Source organism: Scomber scombrus, chromosome 2, assembly GCF_963691925.1.
Source record: "Scomber scombrus chromosome 2, fScoSco1.1, whole genome shotgun sequence".
NCBI lineage: Eukaryota > Metazoa > Chordata > Actinopteri > Scombriformes > Scombridae > Scomber > Scomber scombrus.
Window position 1 is genome coordinate 6,416,112 of NC_084971.1, and position 21,990 is coordinate 6,438,101.

Below are 21,990 nucleotides of genomic sequence, written 5' to 3' on the forward strand. Positions count from 1 at the left end.
AAAATCTAAAATGAAAACATTAAACAGGGTTGTTGTGCTTCAGTGTCATGGCAGACATGCAGATGATGGTGTCATTTCATAACTTATGACAAGTTTACTATATAATCAGTTCATGTGGTATGCAGTTGTGTAACACATTTTATTCTGTGGTTTGAGACAGTTTATCTTCTGCAGCAGTTATTGAAACATGTTGATCCTTGCCTACATCACTGCCCTGTTTCCTGACCTGACCTCTAACATGGGCTGCCCTTTATTCCATCTGTAGTATTATTAGTGCGTTATTGTGATTGTGTTGTCAATCTGTCATCGAATATATCTCTGCACAACACTATCTTTATGCCAAATGCAGTAACAGTGGAAAGTAACAAAGTGCATTTACTCAAATATATGTACAGTTATGTGGTACTTTAATAGAATACTTCCATTTTCTGCTACTTTATACTCAAACTCAACTAGATTGCACTTTTCACTCCATTACATGTCTTTGATAACTTTATTTACTGGTTACTTTGCATATGAATTATACTAAGAATAATCATTAGATTCAGGTAAGATGAGGCTTTATTGATCCCTGTGAGGAAAATCACAACTCCACCTTTAAAAGACGCAACATCAAAGTCATTAAAAGTTACATTAATAGAATAAAATTATAATCCGTTATTAAATGAGTCATTGCATAATGAGTACTTTAAATATATGTTGATGCAAACACTTTTGTCCTTTTGCTAAAGTAAAAGTTTGAATGCATAACTTATACTTGTGACAAAATACTTCTACAATGTGGTATTGCTACTTTTACTAAAGTAACAACAACTTTTCATCCCGTCGTAATGGTGGAACATGAGCAGCTTGTCGCGGATCTAGATGGTACAAATAGACCACGCGGACGCATTCACACCAGCGGTAGACTGATTATTTTCTCCTGTAGTTCATTGTTAATTTGGTGTAAAATGGGTGTAACATTGTAACACACTGATGTTAGTAAAGGCAGGTCGTAGATGGGACTAGACTGGTCCTCTCCGGGATAGTCGAAACTACTCCGCTCCGGGTTTTCCGATCGTCCATCAGCGGGCTCCTCACAGCCTCTAGCAGGTTTTTACTCAACTCCTGTCCTGATATCACTCCGCTGGCATGGTGGAGAAGAGGACCTGATTGTTGTGATGGTGGCAGGCGGCAGCCAGTGACTACAGACTTCCACCACTGCTTCAATATCCGCGTTTTACGCCGTCTGGGTTACTCTAGTTGCCTTACAACCGGACTACCGAGGGCGCTTGTGCTCTTCCCCCAACTCAGCAACATCTTCACCGGGATTTCTTTCAAACCAAAACCATATGAGATGCAAGTTCACTGGGAAACTCCGGAGCCCGTTCGGTTCAGGCAGCAAAACTTTTTCTCAAAGGACAACACCGTAAAACGGCGAGTGGACTGTTGCTGCTGCCGCCGCTGCTCCTCCGCGGGACGGTCGGTGTGTGTATGACCGCTGAGTGCCTGCTATCGTTCATACCTTCACGGTGTTGTTGTTTTTTTTTCTTCCAGCGGAGTTGTTGTTAGCAGCGTGGCAGCGGCTTTATTGTTGAATTCAGTTTGGGGCTTGCTCGACTCTCACTCCGACTGGGGCTTATTTGTGTTTGCGGGAACGGTTTGTTTTGAAACAGTACCGAGGAGGGAAGACGAAACGGCCACTAGCGAGCCACTAACTAACCGTATGACTGCTAGGCTCGCTGCCCTTTAAACCTTCCCCGGTTGTCGCTCACTTCAGCGGCTTCTGCCCGGTCGTACCTCCCGTCCGCTGCCCGGCTACTTGGGACCTTTCACCGCGGAGGACCGAGAGGGAGAGGACACTAGGTGGTGGAGGTGGAGGTGGCCGGAGGAGGTGGAGGTGGCGGCGGTGGTGGAGACAAGCTTGACGGGGAGAAAAGTTCTTCCAAAATAGCAGCCACTCGGCCCAGTGATGGGGGACTTCGCCTCCCCCGCTGCCGGACCCAACGGCAGTATCTGCATCAACAACAGCATGAACCCGGCCGCCGGGAGCGTGGTGCCCGCCGGGGCGGTGGGCATACCTAAGCACAGCACCGTGGTGGAGAGGCTGAGGCAGCGGATAGAGGGCTGCCGGAGACACCACGTAAACTGCGAGAGCAGGTACCAGCAAGCCCACGCCGAGCAGCTGGAGATAGAGCGGAGGGAGACGGTCAGCCTGTATCAGCGGAGTCTGGAGCAGAGGGCCAAGAAGTCAGCCGGCGGAAGCGGCAGCAGCAAGCAGCCGCAGAGCAAGCAGCCAGATCCGGACTCTGCCTCCTCCACGGAACAGAGGAATAACACGCTCATAGCGGTAAGGACGAGCTCTCAATCACGGCCAAAACAGTCCCGAGACTCCCCTCCCACTCACACACTTAAACACAGCACACACTTTAATATAATCTGCATTTCTCTGTCCCCAGTATTTTGGGACCCCCAACAAGCTGCAAGCTTTATCACTACAACTTGTGTTGTAGTGCAAACTTGTTGAGAACACGTTCACTGAGCGCTGGAAATTGCTTCGGAAACACACACCTCACTTTTTCAAACCAGGGTGCCAACTAGTGCTTTTGTTTACAGAGAAATCCAGCCCTTTGTTGAAGAAAACAGGCTGTTAGAGCTTAAATGCTGCAGTGTTTGGAAATGACAAACCTGACAGCTGATATTTGATCTGTTGCAATATCAGTGCTGGAAGTTTTAAAGGTGCTGCAAATTGTCAAGTTTTGATTTTTTAGCTTAGAAACTTCTTACAACTTCTAGAGGATGGCTTTTCTTTTTTGCATGCAAACAACTTCTCCTTTCTTGTTCTTTGTTTTTTTTTGTGTGTGCCATTGTTCTGCAAGACAGCAGTAATGTTGCAATATTGCTTCCTCGCTCTCAGCAGCAGCAGGAGCAGTTTGCACTCCGGCCTGAATGTGTAACCTTTGTAACATACTGTCTGAATCAACAGCCTGTGCCCACAGTGTTGCAAAAACCCAATCACTGCCACCTCTTCACTGAAAGTAACCTGCCACCAGGCTTGAAACTGACTTCAGGTGGCTGCTGCAGTAGTTACTGAATGTTTTTATACTGTGAGAAACTTTTCTTAATGAACTGTGGAGCTTAACATAAAATAATACATTGATCACATGATGCTCTTCTTATTGGACAAAAGCTGTGTCCCCCGGCAGAATGAATGCAGTGATAGTTTAGGAAATACACATGCTATAATGCTAATAGAGTCTCTGTAAGCTCTGTAGGATTCAGAGGAATGCTACAGTGACTTCCTGTTGGTAGGGGGCAGTGGTATCATATGGAGGATTGTTGGCTTTCTAATGTGTGTCCTATGAGGATCTTGGCTAGAGCTTTTCTTTAAAATATATGAGCAGGTCTGCAGATCAGCCCTTGCAGTGATATGATTTAGTAATTCTTAAAGAAAATATCCTGATGTTTGGCTGTTGTCGTTTGAAAGAGAGGAAGAGAGAGAGAGAGAGAGAGAGAGAGAGAATGAAACAGACAGCGGCAAACTGTGTGTAGAGTCTCCCGTTCACACCACATCTCCTGTGGGCAAGCTCCGGTTTCCTTTAGAAAAGACCAAAGGATACATGTCGGGAATGTCAACATTGTTATCCCTTTTGTTGCCGCAATGAGCCCAGTTCCTCCCCTTTTGAAATGCAAAATCGAAACGTCTTTTAATTTCTGAGGCAGCCTCAGTTGTTATTTAAGAGCCACGAAAAGCCCGAGCAGCTCCAGCCTGAGAGAGCGGCAGTGATTTTAATAGTGCAGGACCTCCCAGCGGCCCTTGTGGACATTAAACTGAACCGCCCATTAGATGGCCGGCAACAAATGCTCCGAGAATGGAGGGATTACTGCTTAAAGACACAGTGGTATCCTCTGCTCCTCTCCCAGTCACTGATGGTGACACCTCCTATGCAAACACACAGCATTCAATAGCTGCAACGCACAGAGCCGGGGTGTTAATACCTTCTTCTTTTTTTAATGCTACATTTCAAGTGCCTGGTATTGATGAGGCATGAATTGTAAAGGAGATGAAAGGAAATGAAAGAAAAGTCTGCCATCCCTCTCCCGTGTTTTTTTTCTCTCCCCCCACTGAAGAACAGAGCTGCAGCTAGATGGCTGTATGTAGTCACTGCAGAAACAGGCATTCTAGGAAAGCCAAGTATGCTGTTGATGTACTACACACACCATATGCACACATGCATACACAAATACCCACAGGGCCTTAATCTGCTGGGGTTATGTTGCACACTGTATTTAGTAGTATGCTATGTGAAGGAGGTGTGTTTGAATACAGTTTAACCTATGAGTGCAGCGGCAAATATAGTAATGTCATTAGGGATGCCGGTTCTAAACTGGTAAGAACCCGGGATATTTTTATGGTTGAATAAAATTGGTACTTTAATACATTTTGGTGGAACTTAAGGTTGCACTGTAGCCTCTGTGTTCTCCCCTCTGCTCTCTGTGTTAGTGTTTGACCGAGGGCGGGGCTCCACTCCTCTACACACATAGACCAGAGCAGACTAGAGCAGAGGTCTCAGTGGACACAGTGAACCAGGTGAAGTGAAAGATAACGTTTTACTCAAGTTGAGGAGAACGACACTCGTCACTGAAAGTTTATCAAAAGCTTTGCGAGTAAAAAGCCAATAAGAGTATATTATAAAAACATCTGTTCAACAAGTATAAACATGTCAAAAAGTGACATTTTCAACTGTTTGAAGCAATGTTGCACCACTGGAAGTGTTACAGGCTAAAACCGAAGCTGTCTGTATGTAGCCAAAGCGTTTCTCTTAGTTTCTAATGTATATTAAAATGTGGCAAATTCCCATAAACTCCAGCAGCCCCCCTCTGGGGTCTTCAGGCAGGTCTCTCTAAACTCCACTATGTATTTTAACATCAGGCATATATTAGTCATTTTATTGACATGTTAGATTAGTTTCCAGTGAGATATTATTGAGTTTATATTTGACTTTGCTGTTGTGAACAATACTTTTGCTTTTTGAAAATAATACATTTTAAAAAACAGATGAGAGTATCGATAAAGAATCAGACTGATAAGGATTATCTAAGAGTAGTAGGAACAATAAAATCCCAATAATACATCCATCCCTAAATGTCCTGATATTATTGTATTTGAAGACTGTTGTACTTAGTGTCAGTATGGCAGCTGTTAATTTGAGAAGATCAGAAACACCTTCAATGAACAAAAAGTAAATACAAAATGTGCACATCAGCGTTTCTAAGAGGTAGAACCAGTAATACAGCCTTCCACTAAATGACAAGAAAATAACACTCCAATTATGACACATTGCGGCTATAAATTGTTAATAATATATTATCAATTTCATGAAGCGAAATGTAATATTCTTAAGCTTTTTTTTATTGTCATGTACGTCCCAGCACTCTGCGCCAGGGTCTAATGTTTCTCAGACACACCCACGTCGGGACAGGGGCAAGCCTATAATTATGGAAAGTGTGTGTTTGTGTTGATAGCCCAACTATTATTGAGAAAGGAGAAGAAGATACCGGGAGACCGTCTTGTCTTTCCCACCATGTTTTTTGGACAGTGATGTAGTTTGTTAACTGTAAAACATTCAAAGCAGCGTACATGATTGAAAGTCAGTTTGGAGGCAGTGGATTAATGTCTTGCTGATTGATTCACTCACACATGATGCACAATTGTAAAGTTGTAATTGTCTGATAATGAGAGGGCTGCTTAGGAAACAGTAGGCCACCTTTTTACTTACCACCTATAGGCATGTATCCCTCATTGTATCCACGTATCCTGCACTGATACAATAGTAACTGATTCTCGCCCATATTAAAAAACGTCCACACTCTCGATATAGACTTTTAAAAATAATGTTTCAAAATGTTTTCCATAAAGCAAAATAAAACATAGAAAGGGCAACATTTCTGGTTCAGACATGGAAAACAAGCAGTAAATGATAAAAAGTATAGGCAATCAAGCTCATAGAACAGTAAAACCAACAAGCTGAAATATAGAATTTCAAAATAAAATGATATGGAATACATTAGTTAACTATAAGAAGGCCTTTGCATAAAAGTGAGTCTTAAGAAGTGATTTAAAATGTGAAACTGCTTGCTTGAGATACTCGGGCTTCCACGACCGAGGGCCCCGGACCAAAAAGAAGATAGGTAGCATGTAGCAAAAGTCTGATATAATAGTTTTGAAGCAAGCAGGCGGTGTCCAACTTACAGGCACATTGTAAAAAGCTGATAATTATAGTTCCTTTAGGGGGTATTAAAGGTGTAACTCCCTGGCCAGTACACACACACACACACACACACACACACACATACACACACACACACTAACTCACTACTGGTGTCCACGTCAACAGAAAAATTACACACAAGTAGATCAGTCTTACTATTCTTTCTTTTTTCCATCTTTATTAACTCCTCAGTGGACAGACAACAAAGCTGATGAAGGTGTCAGTTGTAACTCATTATAAAAGGTATGCTATAGCACTTTAACACAGTGCAGGCCACAGCTGATGTGCACCTCCACAGAAACATAACTACATGTCAGGACAATGGTTATTATGGAGATACCACATGGAGTCTGCAAGAGATATGATTGGTCAGTTGCGGCTGCTTGTGTTTCCTCCTAAATACTCTCTAATACTTGGTAGTATGAGTTGATGAAAGGCTCTTCTTCTTTTCAGTGTAGAAATGAGGCCAGTGAAGAAGAAACAAAACCATTATGGTGGCTTATATTTGTGTATTGATAATCTTTTTGGACTATTTGGGTAGAGGAGCATGAGGCGGATGTGCTGTTGGATCAAGGTGGATCAAGGACACTTCTGCTCCTCCCTGAATTGGAATCCGGACTCTCTAACAAGAGAACCGGACCACTCAACTATCAGAACAGCCATCACAGAAACAGAGAAATCATCCTTCAACACTCTTACACTGCTGGTTGCATTACAAAGGTTATCTGGTGATGATGCGCTCATCTTTCCAGACTGGCATTTGACAGCTCACAGAGAAACAGGTGTGAGCTTGTTCATTACATGTGTCAGCGGAGAGAGAGAATTAGTGATTGTACCACAAAACGAAACAAATATCCTCAGGCTGGGCTGCATTCTTTCCTGCTGGTGGAGAAATAAGTAGATATTTTAGATTTTTTCCCCCTTTATTTGATTGTTATAATGATACAGAGAGAGTGACGCTGCTGTCAAACTTTATTGAAGCTGCGCTCAATATCCTCGATATCTGCTCCATATCCTACATCGTCTACCTTTTTAGCTTCTTATCTGAGAGCACAGACAAACAGAGAGAAAATGTTCACCAGCAGCTGCTTTGTTTTAAGGCAGATTTTTGTACGTTGGGATCCAGATAGAAGCACACGAGGATCAAACCCGCGACCTTTCAGTTTCAGGCACGTGTCCGTGCACCCGACGGGCCGCGACGTCGCTTAAAAGCAGAATCATGACCCCCCCCCTCCCCTTACTTTTTTTTTTTTTTTGACAAAACATCCAGTCAGATCTGATTACCTAATCGCTAACAAGTTTACAGCTGCGAGGCCGAGGTGCACAGCAAGGGGCTCGTTAGTTCCACTCAAACCCAGTAGCTCAGGACAGTCTGTCTTCAGCTCTGCTCTCTGCTTGGCATCCACCTCGCCGAGGAATGTCTCACACACACACACGCACACACGCACACACGCATGAGCACACACACACACACACTCACTGTTGTCCTGCTCAACTTTTGGCAGCAGAGGCCGGAGTGTGGGCGGCTGAGTTTTCATGAATTCGAGGCCTTCCCTCCTCTCCTCCCTCCTCTCCTCTCTGTTCACCTCTTCTCCGGTTTCAGCTTTAGTAAAGCGCTAATGTAGCGTAGATGGTCTTAGTGTCTATAGCATTGTTAATGTCAGCTGGGACCACTGCCCAACTACTATATTTAAACTACTGAGCTGGCACCAAGCTAACACCAGCACGCACGCTCTCACGCACACACACACACACACACACACACACACACACACACACACACACACACACACACACACACACACACACACACACACACACACACACACACACACATGTAAGAGCGTGACGTCGACACACACCCTGGTGACATCACAGACGTGCTGTTTTTGACTCATTACATGTTTGTTTCGTCGTCTGTGTTTTTTTTTTCCTCTTCATCTTCACTCCACTTTTCGTGTCCTTTTTTTTCTTTTAATAACATCTTTTTCTTGTCCTTCAGTCCCTGCACACACACACACATGCATGCACACACACTGGATGTTTTTGATTTGAGGCGGCTGTGACCACATTCCCTTCCACCCACGCTTGTTCACATGTTCTACAGGAACACACACACACACACGCGCGCATACACACGCGCATACACACGCGCATACACACACACGCACACACACACACACACACACACACACACACACGTACGTTCAGAGCAGATCTTGAATAAGCTGTTTTCCCTCTCTTTAAGCTGCTAAGCTACACACAGTATAGTTAGAAATACTTCTGTCACACACACACACACACACACACACTTCCACTCTACCTGTTGAGTGTCGTACTTACATAATCTCCTATGAGTTAACTAGGTATGGCAGAAAGTTCATGTGTCAGAGCTCAAATATTTGCTCGACTAGTTTCATAGTTTTTTATTTTCTTCTTTTTTTATTTATTAATTTTTTTAACTCTTTTCATCTCTTGGCAACTTCTTCCATCGTATTCGCCTGCCAACACCTGATTGTCAAAGCTCCACAGTGGGAGTGTGTATCTATTACTGTTTGGCTGTAGCAATCAAGGCCTGTTTTGTTCCGGCTCGTGTTTCTCTGTGTGTTTCACGCTCATATGTACATTACACACATGTTCACTTAATCAACTCGTCTGTCGTTCATTTTCGTCGTATGTTCCGAGGGGCATTTTTGCACCAGTATAAAGTCATATTCAAGTGTTTTACAGCTGCCAGGTACCATCTGTATACATTTTCAGGTGGAGAAAGTTTAGTGAAAGTGAAAAAATGTTCTGAACTCTCGTGTCTTATTTCCTCTTCTCTTTGACGCTCATATTCGGCCTCTCGCGTGCTGTTTTGGGTACAATAGATAGCTCAGGATCAGAGACTCATCCGAACAGCAGTTTACATTTTACATTATTGATACCGACCTGGTGGGATGCATCTTTGTTCCTTATTTCCTTTCAAGCCCCCACCTCCTCATGTACTCACACACACGCACAAACACTGAAACGGTAAAATATGGATGAGGCTGTTATCAGAGATGCCAAGGTTCACTGTGATCCACCACCACCTGTGTGTGTGTGTGTGTGTGTGTGTGTGTGTGTGTGTGTGTGTGTGTGTGTGTGTGTGTGAGAGCAAGAGAGAGAGTCACTTTGCATATTATGGTTGGGTGGTGTCTACTGGATTGGCATATGATGATAGACCATGATATCATTGTTTGAGGGAGGAGGGGTTATTCCTATCAAGGCACTATAATTTTTTAATATACTACTATATTTTTTTGCACATTTGACCTACTCACCTGGTCTTTCCTCACTTTTCCTCCCTACATCCTCTTCTTAAGCTACCTCATTTTAAACAGACCTGATAATAATAAGTACTAGTAAGTCTGCGCAATATGAGGAAAATCTGCTATGCATCATAAAATAGTTCAATATTAAGTGATGATATGACTTGAGATAAATAAACAAATATTATACTGTGCATATTAGCTCTAGAGTTCTTAACAGAGAACCTAAACATGCAATAGCCTATTCAGTGTTTGGAGTCTATGTTAATCTATGTTTGAATTTCCCACCCTGCACCGCCATTGTCTATACTAGTATAATAATAAGTGTATATAGTACAATAATTGAAGAGGGATGCATGTACACACACATATACACATACTGTTATACTCTAATAAGAGGACACCTGAGTTGGATACATGGAGACCACACACTTTTCCTTCTTTTTTGCATCTGGCTCGACATGAACACGTGCGTCAGCGGCAGATGTGAACACTGCATGTGGGTATTACGTGTGTTTGTTCAAGTGCTGGCTCCGTACTTTTAAGTAGCAGTTAGCAGACGTTAGCTCCTAGCAGAGTCCACTGCGAGACGTCAGATATCGCCTCCAGCCAGCTGCTGAGCTCTGGTAACTGTTTAGCTCCCACTGACTCATGTAGCTGTTAAAGGAATTGGTGAATTTAATAAGAAATGTGGCCAAATGACAACATTATTTTCCCCATCACTCCACATAACAAGCGAGGCCTCGGTCTAATCGTTTTGATTGGCACATAAAATGAACGAAATCTATAATATTAAAGTTGCAACAACATGTTTTTATTTATCCTCATGGTTCCCCTTATTCACTACTTTGTTTTTTCAGCTTTAATGCATGAATATAGTAGTTGGGCATTGGTGGCCACTGGAGAAATATCACCTCTTTCACTGCCTGTTTTTTAGCTTCCTGTTGGTGTCAGGCAACAACCCCTTGACCTTCCTGTTACCGGTTTGTCTGTTTAAACTCAGGATTGGTCAGGATCAGTAAAAAAATAATTTTCTAGCACTAAATCTATCACATCAGGGTTTGTTCATTTCCAACCAGCATCCTCCTCCTCCTCCTCTTTCACCGCCCTCTTACCCTTCCATTCCTACCTCCATTTGACCTTTAATTTTTCCCCTCTTTGTAATACGCTCTCGTGCTTTTTTTTCTTCTTCTGCTCTCCTTCACTCCCTCCATCCATCTCTCTCTTTTTCGCTCCTTGTCTCCGGTGATCCCTGGTTCAGTCTCAGCTAGCAGGTTTAGCACTCTAAAGCTCTCTCAGCGCAGGTCGGTGGTGGGGAGAAATCCTGTGCTAAGAGGGAATTACCTACCTCACAGACTGTTAGTGTACACCCACACGGATCTGCTCTGTTGCAGGTATCGGCGTCAATATTAAGGTTAACTAATGATTCTCAGTGTGTTTAGGTGTATCTCTCTCTGTGTGTGTGTGTGTGTCATATTGGATGCTATGTGGAGAACCTGTATCATCCTCCTCTTCCCTCCTTTTGTTAAATGACATTTGTTGTTCTTTCTACGGTTGGCCAGACCCTCCCACCTGCCCCCCCCCCACACACACACCTTCCTACTGAGCCAGTGTCATGAATTTTTTATGAATGTTTGCGTGTGTGTGTGTGTGTGTGTGTGTGTGTGTGTGTGTGTGTGTGTGTGTGTGTGTGTGTGTGTGTGTGTGTGTGTGTGTGTGGCCCTCAGCTGCATCAATAGCCATTAGTGCAGCAGCCAGGGTAATTGTGCGACAGTGGCTGCAATGCAGGAGGTGGGGAGGGAGGGGAAAAAAAAACACATTATCTGATAATACTGCAGAGGGCAACACGGAGGGAAAAAGATGGAGCGCGGACACAGCGGGTCCAGAGAGACGGAGAGAGAGAGAGAGAGAATATTAACTGTGATCAGACAGTTAGAGACGTGGTTGCTATGCTACTGTCTGATAAGTGATTTACATCAGCTGATTGCATGCTGGAACTTCTATGGTACTTCAGCTGCCATTGTCAGCTTTTTATTTTCATACTAAACCTAAATGAATCATAGTGGTGATCGGTGCTTTTGAAACACTGCCCCCTGTTGTGGCTGTAGGAAGGTTGAGGATGGTTGATCGTTCTTGGCACTGGAAATAGTAACTCAAAGACTCACTTACTAGCTTTTTTCCCCCTTAAATCTTTCAACTACATTCTTGAGATGAACAACCTCCAACTCTGTAAACTCCTTCCACTGAGGGAGATTCAGCTGAAGTAGACCTTGAGTTAAGATGTTTTTTTTTCCTTTCGTTTCGCTTCGGGTCATGAGACCCTGCCCTCAAAGCACATCCCGAGTTCTGTTTTAGCCTTTTTGAGCAGAGATGTACAGGCCTGTTACAATAATTATTGACTTATCGTACAATAACGTAATTATCAACATCATTATGTCTATATATGGACTTATCGTATGATACATGGGCATAACCTTCATCATTTTTTTTACCTCAATATTGCCACACTTCACATTAGCAGCTAAGATGCTATTCATGTCACATTGGCTAAGCAAGTAGTTGCCTCCATATGGAATTAAAGGTAGATAACTCTTTCCCCAGCCATAATGGCGGTCTGTGTTTTAACAGAAGTGTAGCGCCCACCCTCCACCCCCCTTTGCATTATTATGCTATTATATTATCATTATATAAGTGGTATAAAGTGATCTTCAAATGACACTATTATCGTTTATTGCGATTATTTCTGAGACAATATATTGTCCAACAAAAGTAGTTATCGTGACAGACCTACATTAGAACAGCTCCTGTTGCTATGTTTATGAAAGGTTAATCACACACCAATCATAGATGACTTGATGTGGCATCTTTCCCATCTGAGCTATAGGAGCGTCACTTTGTAAACCAGTGATATAAAATGATCTTCAAATGACAATAATATCGTTTATGTGTTGTGATGCTGTAGGTTGTTTCCACTTAAATGCCTTTTTGTTGTTGAACTTAGTGCATCTCGCAGATTCCTCCAGGAAGTGGTTGAACAGGAAGGCTCAAAAGTTCAGGAGTGACTTTTCATAAAAACCGGCTTCTAGACTTTGGCACATATCAAAGTTCCAGTTCCAGTTGTTGTTGTTACTGTAAAAGCATCAAACACAGTACGTTTTCAGTTTCAGTCCCTCTTTTGATAAGCGGCTACAGCGCCACCTGCTCAAATAACTGCAGCAAAGTAAACATCGATGAACTTGTGTAATAGCAAAAGCAAACACATGTATATACATAAAGTCTCCTTCACTCTTTTTTTTTTTTCTTTCTTATTCCACCCTGTTGAGCCTCCTTCACTCCAGTCTAACATTGTAGTCGCACTGTGTTTTGGTTTGTGATGAGTCGGGCTGTGTGTGTTCACCCTGTGCTGAATACTCTGTCAGCAGCCCGCCTGCACATCACTTCCTGAAACGTTCTTAAAATAGCAGCAACAACGATCACAACCAAGGAAACACACCAGCTGGTCTTTTCAAAGCCACGCTCACTTTCTGCCCTCTCTTTCCTACGGTCGGGTATTATCAGGGTTTTTTTTCCCCCCAATAGCTACACTTCTGTTAAGTAATATGAAGGTAGAACATTCAGGCAACAGGTATGAGTAGATTGAGAAAGTATGAATATTTATTGGGACTCAAAATACTGCACAATTTACAAGTGATGCTACATTCTAAACACAAGTTCTAGTTTTTAACATGTTTCATCTGCTTTAACAGACTTTACCCAGTTTAATGTATTAACTGCTTTGTCATCATTGCAATGCAGGGAATGCAAACTTGCTGCATCGCTGCATTCCTGCTAGAAATATTGACTATGCTGAACCGTAGAGGAGATTCCTAAGATGTTTTTTAAGGTTTAATAATCAAGAATATGATGAAACTGCTTAGTAATAAAGTTTATTCTGATGTTTGTTTTTTTATATTTCAGTTCAGGCCGAGTAAGGATTGCTTTCGAAAGCCATACCTATCAAACACCCTTCTAACTTAATATCTCTCACATATTCGGTTACCCACACGTTTTTTTTCCTCCCGTGCCTCACCATACTCCTCCATACGCTATTCTCTCACCCCCTTTACTCTCTGTTCCCCTCTTTCTTTTATTCTGCCTCCCTCCACCTTCCAGTCTCCTCTGGCAATGACCGCGCACTCCACCGAGGAGACGAGGCGGGCAGATGTTTACCCCGATTCCCCACTGTCACAAGCAGTTCATGTCAGTCGTTCCACGCAAAGCACTGGAACTCACAAGAAGAGTAGCGGAGTAGCAAAAATAGCCAAGAAAAACTACATCTCCCTGAAGAGTTTGAGCAGATTTGGGTCAGACATGGTATGATTTTTTTTTTTTAGTCAAGTGAGCTTTGTGGAGTTAACAGCTTAAACTCTTCAATGATAGTCTGTAAAAAAAAGTTGTAACGGTTTCAAAATGCGGCACTTCCACTGAACGCAGGGGAAAGCAGTGATTATGCTCTTTTCAAGCTTTGTAATTGTCACTTGTTCGTGAAAACAGCCGGATTTTAGTTTTATTTTTGGCTTGTTGACAGTTAAGGAGCCGATGAGTTTTTTAATGGATACTTAATGACTGCAGCATAAAACATAACAAAGAAAGCCCCCTGAGGATCCTAACTGTCAGCCAACGAATATCCCTCTTTGTTTTGCACATACACTAAATATTTTGGAGCATTAGCAGTATATTTTCCACACCATTGCCTTTCCAGTTCATTACACCTGTGTGCTAAGCAAACGGCTTTAGAGAGACCCAATGTGGTCTCTGCAAATGTAAGCTGCTTTCAGTATGCAGACAAGACAGGCAAAGAGAGACTCTCTTCATTTTTAAATGTCTGAAGGTTTTCTGGAAGCAGACTCTGGGAATGGACCCTTTTCCTGGAGATGACAGGACTGTTCAACACCTACCCAGTGAGGGCAGCTCAGACCAAATGCAAAATACTTGCTGCGGTTTCAGACACGGTAAAGACAAGGAGTCAGTGTTCAGATGTGTACTCTGAATACTTCGGGTCACAGCTGATGAAGTGGAGGATTTGCTTCGTGTCCTCAGCGTTTAAAAGTGGATAATGATAATGTTGCGTTACCAAAATATTTCTGCTGACATGCTAACTACCGAGTGATTAGCCCTGAAATAGGACATGGTGGGAATAATCATCATCGCTGATCGTATTGGAAGTTATTCTGGTCATAGTGGTTTGTTTTCTCCCAAAGCTGAAATATAATAACACAATAACACACTGAATTCTCAGGCATAAATTAAAATCAAGTTTTTGAGTTAACTGAGTACTTAATATTAGCCTGACAACTTGTACTACCTTTGGATGATCTGTGGTTTGGTAGCAACAACGTCGGCCTGTTGACAACACAGCCACCTGTTTACTTTAGTGACTGTCTGCTGGACAGATTGATCTTCAGTCTGGGCCAAATTGTCTTAATGAACTCTTTGACTCTGTTATGGGTCAAAACATACCCAGGTGGCTATACTTGCCCAAAATGTATTTGTAGTCAACAGGACAAATCGTGTTGGTAATGGCACATTGGCATTTTATAGTATCTCATTTAGATATTAGAGTTGTATTATAAATTATTAAAAGTTGTGCAGGTTAGGGTTGGGCAATGTTAATTTGTCAACTGTTACTAATGTATTTGCCATACATGTTATACTGTAACATCTTATAGGGTTTATGGGTAGTAGGGTAGTGTTACGGTTGTAGAAACTACCAATGGAAAGGCTCTATTTCCTTCCACTAGCCTTCAGGTCATCCTGGGGCAAAGTGTAGTATCAGCCCTCTGATCAGGATTACATGAATCTGGGGAATGCAGGTGCTGGATGACTTTACAGGCAACCTGAGGAAATTTCAATTCATGGCATAAACATCAGGCAGAAGATTCTTCCAAAAAAAAAAAAAAGAACAATGGAAAGAGGTCAACTTTCTCAAATTAGACACTGCATGCACAACTAGTTCTCGCTGCCTTCCTTTGTTATGAAACCGCTGGGCATAAAACATGGTGAAAGTTCAAACAGGGTAGGGTGGACACCAGTCATACTAGTACAGCCTGGTGGAACAGCTGTGAGCAAACAGGCGGCTCTGCACCATTATCAACTGATTGTTGGAAAACTGGAACATGAAATGTACAAGGATTAACATTATCTACAGGCTAATGGCCAAACCTAGAATGGAAGTTGACATTCTTGGAGTCACAGACACATTGGAAACAAGAAGTCCTTGACAGACATAGTATCAACAGTTGAAGGCATTTTCAGAATTTTGCTCTCTGGAGGAAAAAAAAAATCATGAAATGGATTAGCGGTTATCACGAATAACAAAGCAAGAAATACAGTAATGAAATTAGACAACATCAGTCAGTAAAGCCAGTAAACTTGAATATATGTTCATAACATATGCTCCAACAGCTGATAAAGAATCGGCTGTAAAAGAAGCTTTCTGTAAATAACTGACAGAAGCAATTAAAAGCTAAAAAGACCTTCAGTGAAAATGTCATAGTTGCAAAAGTAGGAGAACAAAAAGAGGGAAAGATTGTGGGACCTTTTGGTCTGGATGACAGAAATGAAAGTGGAGAAATGTTAATATCGTTTTGTAAAGAGCAAAAATCGATCATCACAAACACATCGTTTGAACAAAAGCGGAATGCAAAGCAGACATGGAAAGCACCTATTGTAAGAGCAAAAAAATCAAATAGACTTTGTTCTAGTCATTGAAAGATACAGAAATTCATCAAGAAATGCAAAAGCAAGGCCTGGAGCAGACTGTGGAACAGAACATAACCCAGTAGTAATAACTCTAAATTGCAAATTGAAAAAGTTACAAAGAGGGGACAAAGTCAGAAAAATGGAACTTGGATGAGTAAAACAGTAAGAAAGTTTAAACAAATTTACAGAAATGATAGATGACAAACTAAAACTTATAACCAGTGAAATGTGCGGAGAAATGGTAGATGAGATATGTGGTTTAAAAAATGACACAATGCAAACAAAAATGAAGAGTATATTGAGTAAAATGGAAGAAAGACGGGAGGCAACAAACCAATGTAGACATAGAAAGTACCAAAACCTAAAGAAAGCGAAAAAAAAGAACATTTCAACAATCTGTGTGAAAAAATGGAAGAATTGGATAGACAGCTTAATCCAAAGTTTCATCAGAGAGATTTCAGGCAAGTCACAATCAGCAACAATAAAAGCCAAAGAAGGAAAAGTGCTCATTGAGAAAAACCAAGTGCTGGAAAGATGGGCTGAGTTAATCCAGGAAGTATACGCAGATCAAAGGCCTGAAACACTGACAAATCGAGGAACAGATTACACAACCGACATAGAAATAAATGAAATCACAGAGGAAGAATATTCAGGAAGTGATAAAGAAGCTGCCCAAAAGAAAAGCATGGGGAGCAGATGGTATCCCAGCGGAACTACTTCAAAGACTATGACCAGAAGGAATAAGAAACATCAAATATGTAACAAACAAGATCTACAAATAAGGAAAATACCAGAAGAATGTTCGAAGAGCAATTTCATTCCCCTCCAGAAAGTGAACAATACTGATGTGTGTAGAGCACAGGCAGGAGTACTATAAGTCATGGGTCAAAGATACTGTTGAATATGATCAGGAGTAACCAACATCATTGATAGCAGGACTGCAGAATGCCAGATGAGCTATAGAAAAGGAACAAGAAATGGCATCTTTATACTTGGAACAATTGGAGAGAGAATAATATAAAAGAACAAAAGAGTTTATATAGCGTATACTATCAAAAGACTTTTGATCAGGTAAACCACAGAGACTAATCGAAATACTGAAAGAAGGAATTCTGGCACATGAAATAAGAATAGTATAAAGTCTGTATTGGAACCAGAAAGCAGCTGTCATTATGGAAAATGTAGAAACGGTAGTAGACATCTTAAAGTGTAAGACAATATGTTATTTCCAATTCACATTCATTTGTACAAATTAAGGATTACTGAAGAAGCACTACAAGAGAAGAAGGATACAGATAAATTGGGATAACTTAGGGTGACAGGAGGTAGAGCAGGTCATCCCCCAATCAGAAGGTTGGTTATTGAATCCCTGCCTCCTCCAGTCTGTGTGTCAAAGTGTCCTTGGGCTCAATATGGAACTCAAAATTGCTCCCTAGGTGTGTGAATGGATGAGTGAACATTAAAAACATTGTAAAGTGCTTTGGATAGAAAGTGTTATACTGCTCCCAAGGTTGGCATCCTGTATGGTGGCCATCAGCGTATGAATATGTTCGTAAATGTGTGAATCCTGGCATGTATTGTGAAGCCCTTTGAGCAATTGGTAGACTAGAAAAGCGTTCATGCGGTCTATTTGACAAACATCAGGTATGCTGACGATACAGTCCTTCTGGCAGAAGATGAGCAGGAACTCTAAGTAATGTTAGAAGCTGTGAATAAGGTTTACAAGAAAATGGCATTGAACAGCAAAAAGGACCAAATCAGCGATCTTGGGAAAGGGTGGAATTGAGAAGTTAGAACAAGTGCACAAATACAAATACCTGGGAAACTGGATCTGCAAAGACTGAAGATGTCTGGAGGACATTGAATGCAGAGTCGGACATGTAAAAAGATTTAAACTTATATTGTCTCTGTTATTACATATGGATCAGAGACATGGACATTGACGAGGACGTGCAAAGAAGGACAAACACATTTTAGATAAATTGCTGCAGGAGAATGCTTACGATCAGCTGGAGAAGATTTATGTCAAATGATGAGGTTCTGTAACTGGTAGAAGAAGACAGGTACTTTATGAAGACTGCAGAGAGAAAGTTTGAGTTTGGGGCTGATTGTAGGGAAAGGGCAAACAACGCTTGATGACATAAAGAGATAAAGATGGAGTGGAGAAATAGAAAGGCTGAGAAAAGAAACATTTGGAGGACCTTGAAAGCCAAACTTAGGATCAAAGATGACCCAAATGATTGATTGCTTATACGGGGCCTTTATTTACCTCAACTGCAGTGGGTACCAGGCCTTTACTGCAAGCAGGGCCTATATAAGAGAGAGGTCTTTACTTCTAATTCCATCTATTTGATAAGTATATTTGCTCATATTTTAGTACAAAGCCTCCTTGTTTTTCTAGTGCTCAAATTCCACCCCAAACGTTTTGGCAGTGCACTAAGCTGTTTCATGAAGGTAGCATGGTCATGGATGTATGCTGGCCGGCCTAACCAAGTTACCCTGGTTACCTTGGTTGCCAGTGCTCATGTAGTGTCATTACTATGAAAATATGTGCCGTTATCCTTATATTTAAACAATATCACGTCTCTTCTGTTGCCTTCCCTTGTCTGTGACGGTTGGCTAGAGGGCTACACATGTACTTATAGAACTGCAGTTACATCCAGGTAACTACTAGTTATGCTTAACTGTCATACACATTATATAACAGGCACCAGGAGTTTATCCACCCCTGTTTTTTGAGGCCAGCCTTTATTTGTTTGTGTTGACCACACCCCTGGCCACTATCAGAGACCTGCCTTTTAATTGACTACTATCTTTCATTTGAGGAAATATCATATTTAATTTGCCATGTTAGACCAAGTCGAACATTCCTGATTGGTGAGTTTTTATCTTTGAACAGTTTCTCTGTCTGTCACAGCATCACAGCCAAATTAGCTTACCTGTGTTATACATTCATCCAGTAAGTGAAGTAACCTTGTTCACATTCACTCTGTGATGTGGAGCAAAAATGATGGCAGTGGACAATAGAAGTGGAGAGGATGAAGAAATCAAAGAAGAAAGTAATTGAACATACAAAGCTGGATTTCTAAAGAAGTACATGTGCAGTAAACTACAGTACAGCCCTTTATGTGACCATAATGCCCCACGGTGTAGGTGCCATATCGTGGCTCTTGGGCTTTATCTCTTCCAGTGATATAACACATTTGAAAATGTCTCCACAGGCTTTCACTGCTTTGGACCTGATAGTTAAGCGGCCACAATAATCTCTGGTGTGGAGTCTTTTCTTTTTTGCAGCCTAATCTGCAGTGATTATCAGATGTGGACGCCCCAAGCATAAAAATGATCCAGTTGATGTTTGTACTGTAGAAAAATTGTATAGTGCAACCCTTGACCTTATCCTCCACTCTCTGGTGTGTGTGTGAGAGTGTAGATGAGGAGATGACGAGGGAAGAAAAGTCATGAGTCTGAGGTTTTTCTTTTTTTTTTTTTATCCTCTGACCATGTTTATCTGTGACTTGCACTTCGACAAAGTCACAAAGGAAGGGAAAAAGAAACGTGACTCTGCTGTTTGTGAGATTTCTTTCTTTCCTGAAGAGGGCAGGTAAAGGAAACAGACGTAGGAATCCAGCAAAGAAATGGCACGGAGCCCGAGTTGGTACAGCTGCACGTACACATGAGCTTTCCATTAGCCACCCCTCCACCCCCCACCCCACCAACCTCCACTCTCTGTCTTTGTCTGTCTGTCTGTCTCTCCCTCTGTCCCCCCTACCCTCACCCTCCCTCCCTCCCTCCCGAGTGGCTGTTTTTGTGGATTGTTCTCCTGCCGTTGTCATAGCGACTGTGATGCAGACAGCCTGAACAGGCTGCCTGTCTGCTTGGATATGTCAAGTGTGTGTGTGTGTGTGTGTGTGTGTGTGTGTGTGTGTGTGTGTGTGTGTGTGTGTGTGTGTGTGTGTGTGTGTGTGTGTGTGTGTGTGTGTGTGTGTGTGTGTGTGTGTGTGTGTGTGTGTGTGTGTGTGTGTGTGTGTGTGTGTGTGTGTGTGTCTGATAAAACGCCAGAGTGCTCTCGGCTTAGAGAGGAAGTGTTTGGAGAATTATGTAATGTCCTCTTTTTTTCTTTTTTTTTTCTTTTTTTTTAAGGGGAAAAAAAGTCAAGAAGAAGAAGAACAAATCCTATCTGTCCATCTCTGTGTCTGTATGTTTCTCAGTTTAGCACGGCAGAGTGGAAAAAACTGTTTATGAATGCCACGCAGTTTGAAAGAGTAATTATTTTAGTGTTTGTGTAATTAAGTGTAACATTTTTTCTGTCTTAACTGAGTCTTTACTGTCCTCTTTTGTAAGTAGGATGCAGTTTTTTAAAAACACACTCTCTCTGGCAGGCTGTGGGGGATTGACGCAAGGCTCTTTCCTGTGTGTAAAGTTTCCACTGAAGCTTTGGGCTCAGTGCCAGCAGCCACCCTGTATAGATGGGGTGGGGGGTAGAGGAGGGAGGGGAACAGGGGCAGAAAGGAGGAGGAGGAGAACAGAGGGATGGGATGGGAGGGGAAAGCAAAAGAGTAGAGTGAGAGGGTGGGATGAACCTGAAGAGGGAGGGGGGGTTGGGCCCGTCGCCAAGTGGGAGGTGTGTGAATCCTTGTGACGCTGCCATTCTCCCGCAGAGAGCCCTCTTATTGGACAACATAGGGGGGGCTATAAATAGGCCCCTAATCTGCAAAAGAGAGAGCTAAAAATAGAGATAGAGAGATGCAAGAAGGGGGATCAAGAGAGGTAGTGACGAGCAGTTTGATGATATAGAGATGCATAGAAAGCGAGAAAGTTTCGAAAAGTCTGACTAAATGGTTAAAAAAATTAAAAAAAAGGTAGAACTGCTTCAAGCGTCTGGAAAGTTAGATTAAAAAACAATAAAAGTTGTTAAGTCCTGATTAACTTCCGACACACTGTCACTTTAAAGGACCACACCAGTGTTTTTTAAAGTTTAATCCACTGAATACTAACCATTATCCTACCTGCCATTTATAAAAACATCCTGTTTATTTTTTCAAAGTAATTGGCGTAATCATTATGTGAGTATTTAGTGTCCTTTTTATTTTTTGGTTAAAGTTACATTATCGTCATGCGATCATTCAGTTGGAAACAGAGACTGTTTGAAATCTCTTGCTCCGTGGTGCATTCGAGTACACTCCGATTTCTGCGTAAGAGTCAGATGCATTTTCAATATGGGTGTAACTGTAATTTAATTCAATATAATTGCTTTTTCATTGGTTGAACACATATTTAACTGAATAATAATTTAGTTATGAATGCTAACTGGTGCCTTTAGTGTAAGCTTCACATGTGCTAACAATAGTCACTGTTTGATTTTTGAAAACAAGTTTTTCCTGTATACATTATTGATTTCCTGTTAGGCTTTTCAAAATTGAAGGGTTGTTTAAAAAAAAAAAAAAAAAAAAAAATCAATTCAGCCATTCAGATTCACTCATAGGTGTTTAAATCAAAAGACACACTTCAAACTTTTAATTAATTCAATGTTTTGCATTGACTCAGGGAATTAAACCCAGAAGATGAATAATTAGTAATAATGATGAGACGCAGCTGGTACGCTATCATGTAAGCTGTTTATTTAAATGTGATATGATGATGTGAATCCACGTGAACAGACTTTATAGGCATGTTTACAGAATGTGTTGACAGTCAAAGCTACTGTC

The 21,990-nt window shown here is 41.7% G+C and overlaps 1 protein-coding gene across 1 annotated transcript in view; it reads left to right on the plus strand.

Moving 5' to 3' along the window:
• The first annotated feature begins 991 nt into the window (after window positions 1–991).
• maml3 (mastermind-like transcriptional coactivator 3) overlaps window positions 992–21,990 on the plus strand; it is a 112,426-nt gene continuing 91,427 nt past the window's right edge. The window contains exon 1 of the mRNA XM_062427619.1: window positions 992–2,329. Within this exon, the coding sequence (XP_062283603.1) occupies window positions 1,952–2,329 (378 nt within the window). The 5' untranslated portion in view covers window positions 992–1,951. The remainder of the gene's footprint in view (window positions 2,330–21,990) is intronic.